The following is a 7,164-nucleotide window of genomic DNA, read 5'->3' on the forward strand; positions in this document are numbered from 1 at the left end:
TATATTCCCTGCTAGTGGGCAGAGGTGCCTCCACTCGTTGACCAATGGTCATCCAAAGGGGAACTAGGCTGAGGGCTGAGGCAAGGCCTGTGTCTCTGGTTTTACCGTCTTTGTGGGAAAACCTCTCCCGGCAGGGAAGACTCACCCGGTGGGGAGGTCTCGCTGGTCAGTTCCTCTCCTAGCGGCTCCCCTCAAACTACCACTACCACCTGGGCTAGGCTGCCTTCCTCTGCAACGTTCCCAGGGGCCCTGCCCTACCTCCTGGGCCTGGGAGCCTCACCCTTCACAGACAAGTCTTCTTAAGCTGCCCCTCCTCAGAGAATCTGCCCGCAGTCCTGGAACCTTCGCTCCGCCCCTAAGCGTGTCTCTGTGCGGCTCTTCCACCAAGATGCCTCCTAGGTCCTGGGACCCTGCTCTGCACCTAATCGCCTGGCTATGCGGCCCTTCCTCTGAGCAGCCACCTGGAGCCCCGTAGAGTCGCTCCGAGTCCCAGCGACGCGCTGCACGTCTCTTCCTCGGACAGCCGCCTGGCGTTCTGGTGTGGCCACTAGGAGTCCAAGCAACTCACTGCGTGCCTCCTCCTCCTGCCAACCTCCCATAGCCCTGGGCAGTCACTCCGAGTCCAAGTGACCCGCCCCGTTCCTCCTTCTCCTCCCGGTAGCCCCCCTGGTGTTCAGGAGTGTTCGCTCTGAGTTCAAGCGACCTCGGCACGCCTTCCCCGGACAGCCCCTCGGTGTTCAGGAGCGGTCGCTTTGAGTCCAAACAACTCACCACTTGCCTCCTCCTCTCAGCAGCTGTCCGGAGCTCTGATGCAGTCACTGTGAGACCAAGCGACCCGCCGTGCTCCTCCTCCTCCTCCGGGTAGGCCCCGGTGTTCAGGAGCGGTTGCTCTGAGTCCAAACAGCTCTCCTCGCCACTCCTCCTCTGGGCAGCCGCCCAGATCCCCAGTGGTTGCTCCAAGTCCAAGCGCTGTGCTGAGCAGCCTCCTCTACTATGCTACCAGTTGTCCGAGTTCACTGCTCCAGCGGGGGGAGGGGTGTCCAGTTGGGCAGTTCTACTTCACAAAGTTCCCTGTGTTCTGGGACTACTGCCCCATCCGGGACGCCTCCCCAACAGGAGAGACTCACCCGCCTCCTTTGAGTTTGTCCCAAGGCTCTCAATATCTCCTCTTTTGAATCCTGAGTCCTGGAGCAACATGAAATGCAGCCACCCTCTAGTCTGCCATCTTGAACCCCCCCCCCAACTCTTATCTTTCTAAAGTGTGAAATAGGATGTGTTTCTATTTTACTTATTGAAAGTACTTTCTAAGATAAATGGGTTTTAGGTACTTGTGCACTTTATGTTCTTTATGTTCTATAAGCAAGAAGGTTGAAATGACAGTATATTGTGAAACTACTTTTCTTTTCAATACACCTCCTTTAAATGAATGGTCTATTTATAGTTGTTCACAGTCTATAACAATTTACTTAATATTTGCTGTAATGAAGACATATGGAACATATTTAAATATAGGATCCCTACAAGTTAATTGGAGCTTTGTAGTTTTTAAAATACCTAAACATTATAATTTTATTTTTATTCTCTTCATGCAGCAACAATTTCAGAATTCAAAGTACAATGTTGAAGTGGGACCCAGAGCAGGAGGGAGATGAGGGTTTCTATATAACCCACCACTACCACATACCTCCATGAGTTCACAGATGCTGGCCATTAAGGGTGTCAGTACTTTTCTGATATTTGTGAGCCTCTGCTTCCCATCTATGGTGTCAGGATGTGAATTTGGCTTTGCTCAGATCCCATAGCCTATGAATTCTATTTGTGTAATAAGGGAAATAATTATTGCTAGTCAAGGCAAGAACTTACTTCTGGCTCCTCAAGGCAGGGGAGTGTTATAAAAGTGTGCTTTGGTTGCAGACTTATGAAAGTAGAAATTTGTTCTGTTTTCTTGATATTTTTCATGTGACTCCACACTTTTCTGTTAGTGCCAGTCAACTTCAGAGATCAAGGAAGTGACTAGATAGCATGGAAAATGTTGACGCTTGAGTGGGAGAGAAATGGTGAGGATCTGAGGGCTGATGGGGCTGAGGCCAGGACTGCCATGCAGGATTAGAACTCTGTCCACACAACAACATTTGCTGTCTTGCCTACTTCTCATCTCTCTTGTGTTGGTAAAGAAATCCTGACAAAGAGAATATGGAGAGGAATGGTGGATAGAAGGCTTTGATCTTTTGCTACATGATTAGATAGACTTGACTTGTGAAAAGCTGAGAAGCCTTATGTGAAACACAATAATTTTAAAAATATCCGTACAGATTTTGTGATGAAAGAGGTAGAAGGTACCCTGATTTGAATATGTGCAGGTTGAAGAGATGATCAAGTGCTCACTCTTTGAGGGTTAATTTACCTCACTTATCCTTTCCAGCTAATCAACTGGGAACTTGGTACACTAAGATGGAGATTCACTAATTCAAAAAATTTTGAGTGCCTACTAGGTGCCTGGTGTTGTGCAAGATGCTAGTGATGGAGATATGCCTCTGTTCTTAGAAACCTTTTAGTCTAATAGAAGATTCAGAGAACTAGAGCAGTTTACCTGCATTGTTCTGCTCTGATCAATTGAAGGATTCGAAGGCAGAACAGAAGCCCCCCACCCTGAATTGGAGGGCTGGGTGCATGGAGATTGAGAATGTGAAAACTGCAGGTGCATGTGTGTAGGGAGGAGAGGACTTTACCTCCTTTGACCATAAACAAAACAAGCCCAAAGGGTGGACCCTCATCTTGTAAAGTGTGATAGACCAACAGGAATCCTTTAGGTGCCTTTCATGTGCATACTCAGTATTTGGGATTCAGTGTGCTGTGTGTAATGGGGAAGAGCAGGAGGGAGAAGTGGTAATAGTAAGACACAGTCTTGTTGGCAAGCGTTTCCTGGATGAGGAGGGAGGACCTCTGTAGGCACATGCTTTAAAGCAGAAAAGAGGGGGGCAGCGGCTTGTGAGGGGCTAGAGAAGGTTGGAGGTTAAGGTGGGGAGACCATGGAATGGTGGACCATAGTTGATAGACTTTAACTGTCTTTGCGGCACGAAAGTAGCTCTAGACTCTAGTTAAACCAATGAGCATGGCTATGTCCAATCACAGTGTTTATGAAAATAGAAAATAAATGACCAGCCAAAGGGTGTAGATCCCTGGACTAGAATGTGTACTCCATGGGACTAGGAGTTTGTTTTTCCATTTGTTTATTCACTTGATTTGTTCTCAGCCCTATCCTGTGTTCTAGAAGAGTATCTCACATACATAGTGGACACATCATAACTGTGCTACCCGAATGGATGTGAAATTAGCCACTGACCCACATTTGGAACTGTGGCATTTCAGACTGCACTATTGTTTTCTAGAATGCTAGTGTTTATTGTTAAAGAAGCAAACAGGGTAACCTGTGCACTGCTTTGCATTAACACATTCACATTGAGTTTCTGATTGAATTGTTCAGAGTGACTTGGTCTTTCCTTGAGTATGTATCTTAAAAACCTGGAAAGTTTTCCAGGCCGTGAAGACTTAGGGAATCACAAGACTTTTCCTGGTAATTTTAGAAGCAGTTGATTGGTAGATATTAATAAAGAAGATGTATTAAGAACTTCAGATGGATGCACTTTGAGAGTTTACCCAAGTATTTTGAATTTGGGGAGTTGCTAATGATTGAACTCAAAACTTCATGCATGCTAAACACCCACTCTAGCACTGATCTACACCCCTAGACATACCCAGATATTAGTATGGGAGAGGAAGGTTATCAAAAGAGTAAAAATTTTCTGTGTCCCAGCTAGCTCCTTTTTTACCACACTCCCATTATATTAGTCCAGTAATTTGGTGAGTTTCCATTATTATTGGAAAGGGCCCCTAGCAGCACTAGTATTATTGTGACAGATCAGATGCCACAGGTCATGAATACCCAGGTCTTCCTGGATGTGAGTGCTCTGGGGCAGCAGCCATTGGATCGATATCCCTGGGAATCAGTATGTATGTACACACGGCTGTTGGTTTTGACCTTGAGCCTGGACTAGATACTGATTCCACTGTGCAACACATCGTGACATGCCTAGCAAATCTAAAGAGAGACTGGCCTAGACACCAGAGTCCTGAATGGGTGATGTCGGACAGCTGTGTTTACTCCTATGCACCTGCAGTGACCCTGCCCTTAGTTCTGCTTCCTCCACTTCATTCTTCTTATTAGTTTCACTTCTAAATTCTAGGACAAAATTCAACCTATTTGGCTTCATCTTGGGTGGTAGCACAGTGAACACTGCTATAACCACCCCCTTCTGCTCTATCTGAATGTTCACTACCTCATCTATATACTTAGTTTAATTGAAGCAGACTTGCATCTGTTCTCTGCCTATGCATCCTGAAAGGATATCCATGCTAAAGGGACATCTCACAATTCTAACTGAGCATTTTCTGATCCACGAATCAGTCACTTAACAAAGCAGTAAATCATCTATCCTGGGGTGTTGTTTGCTTTTTTAATTGGTAAGTTTTTCTCTAATGTGAAGAACAGGTGATGGTTTCTTTTTACTTTTTTATTTTTACAGACTGCATTTTGATTCATTGTATACAAATGGAGTACAACCTTTCATTTCTATGGTTATACACGATGTAGATTCACACCATTTATGTAATCATACATGTAAATAGGGTAATGATTCGGTTTCTTTTACTCTGGTGTGCTTTATTCCAGTCTTTGATTTCTACATAAGATGTGTGGATTTTTGTTCTGATTCCATTTTTAAAAGTAAGAACACTACTGCTGATAGTCTACAAGTCAGGGGTTCATTAACTGTGTGTAACTTGACTGGGAAGCAGGTGAGGGGAATTGAAGAGGCTGATCATCAAACATTATTCAGAAGCTGCTTTAAGAGGAGTAAGAGTAACGCAGATGATTCATGAGAATTTTCTACTTACGTTGTGGTCTGTGAACATGGAATGTGCCATTTCCCAACTGGGATTAGTGGTTTCCATAATAAATTAAAGGAATTTTCAGGTATCTGAGGCATTTTTCTTATAGGTTCTGACTAGTGATTGATATCCTGGTATAGTAGACTACTGTAATCAATGATTCTTTTAAGATTTGGTGCTTGTTATCCGTCTGCAATTTCATCAGTCTTCACTGAACATATTCAATGCAGATCCTCAATTTATAGAACTCTTTAAAAACTGAAATAATAAATCAGTACATTTTTGTATTTGCAGTGGGATCATGAAACCTGGCCTTAATGCCATCATGGGACTCTCAAATTCAGACAAATCTCTGTGAGTACAAAAGGAAGCCTAAGTAATCTTTTTGTTGCAGTTTCAGTATCCTTTTAAAAATCACATACATTTGCTATGCATACTACAGATAACTTACATTTGGACTTACGGTTTTATCCCTAAGACCAAGAAGTCATATTAAATTCAGCTTTACTAACATAGCATGATAAATTGATCAGCATAAAGCAGCTGGCCATGTTATGAGATAATGAGGAAGGAAGAGAATGAATAATATTAAAAGTGAAGAGAAGGAGCTGAAGGTCTCAGTGAGGACATGCATCAGAGATAAAAGAGCCTATTTCCTGGGTTGGGACCTATCAAGGTGAGGATCATTTGGGAGATTTATATTGGAGAAGCCAGTGATACCTTGCTTTAATATTTTTGTACTTTCTTATAGCACATGATTAAAAGAAAAGTAAGAATATGTATGTGTACCTGGGTGTGTGTACACACACACACACACACACACACACGCACAAATATTAAACTATAGAATTTTTGACTAGTTCATTGTCTAACTTGAACAGAATTTAGATTCACAGTAGGTGAGAGATGTGGCTTTTTTAGGAAAGAAAAATCTCATAGCACATATGTCCTTTTACAGGTTGCTAGAAATCTTAGCTGCAAGGAAAGATCCAAGTGGTTTATCTGGAAATGTTTGGGTACATGAAGTACCTGAGGATGCCGATTTCCCACATAGTTTAGGATATGTGCCGCGTGTGAGTATTACTGGGTTTGTCTTCTAGGTTCCCCCTGTTTCTGTGTGGGCAAGAGCCTTGGCTTGTAGGTTAGCATGCTTCCAATTGAATATGCTCAAGGAAACAATTTTTTTATACCACCTGTATACAATCTCCCATAAGATTGAGGGAGGAGTTAAAAGGAGAGGCAGAAACAATCTGGAATGTGGACCTGTAAGTAGTGGTATCAATTCTAGTTTTTGTATCATTTCTGAAATGGTCTACTGCTGTTCTTTTTGCCCTTCATTCTCCTCTCTTCTCTTAGAAGATGCCTTTGGCATGTCTCACACAAAGCAACCTGAAATGGTCTAGAAGTCATTATAACCACCTCTGCTCCACCTGGGTATGCAAACGGAGAATGAAAATGATTCCCTTGGGCTCTGAAGCTGTGTGTGGAGTCACTGAAATTTTTAGAGTTGGAAGTTCACCATTAGCAGAAATTTTCCTTGTGTTTGTTATGCTTGTGCATTAAGTGACATACATTGAAGTGATGTCTTAGAAAAGACTCAGTGTTTCACATTGAAATTTCACTTTCTTTAGGATGATGTCGTGATGGACAGCCTGACAGTGAGAGAAAAACCTATAGTTCTCAGCAGCTCTTCGGCTTCCATCCACTGTGACAAATCATGAAAAAAAATCAGAAGATTGACAAGGTCATTGAAGAGTTAGGTCTGGTTGAAGTGGCAGATTCCAAGGTAATGTGAAAAATCCTGACAGATCATAACCAGGAGAGAGGACCTCCCTGTGTGGACAGTGCGTCCTTAATCAGAAGTTTCCAAAGGTGGCAACAGTGGCTGCTTTCTGCAATGTTGAGAATAGTGGCTGGGTACCTACTATGAAGAGGGAAATTGAGGGAGAAACCATCTTGCCTGTGGTCTAGTCCTGGGGATGGAGTGTGGTCTGTGTTCAAAGTCATGGCTCATTTGTTGTCTTCGCTCTAACTTTTCCTCTTCCTGCTCATCTTTTTCCTTTTTTTAGCTGCTCCTTGTCTCCCTCCAGGGACATTGTTGCCTGGTTTTTTTGAGGTATATTTCTGGATTTGATAAATGACAATATGCCAAGGATTATTATTTTCACTGGTTCATTTTAGTTATACTTGTTATTAGGATTCATTTTGATATAATTA

General features: G+C 43.1%; 1 protein-coding gene across 1 annotated transcript in view; it reads left to right on the forward strand.

Annotated features, from left to right (window-relative positions):
- The window catches only part of LOC306669371 (broad substrate specificity ATP-binding cassette transporter ABCG2-like), a 212,299-nt gene extending 205,516 nt beyond the window's left edge, over positions 1 to 6,783 (forward strand). The window contains exons 3-5 of the mRNA XM_079153341.1: positions 5,242 to 5,301; positions 5,906 to 6,020; positions 6,579 to 6,783. Coding sequence (XP_079009467.1) covers positions 5,242 to 5,301; positions 5,906 to 6,020; positions 6,579 to 6,668 — 265 coding nt within the window. The 3' untranslated portion in view covers positions 6,669 to 6,783. The remainder of the gene's footprint in view (positions 1 to 5,241; positions 5,302 to 5,905; positions 6,021 to 6,578) is intronic.
- Positions 6,784 to 7,164: the final 381 nt, after the last annotated feature.

The sequence above is a fragment of the Sciurus vulgaris genome (assembly GCF_902686455.1).
Source record: "Sciurus vulgaris genome assembly, chromosome: 9".
NCBI classification, from domain to species: Eukaryota; Metazoa; Chordata; class Mammalia; order Rodentia; family Sciuridae; genus Sciurus; species Sciurus vulgaris.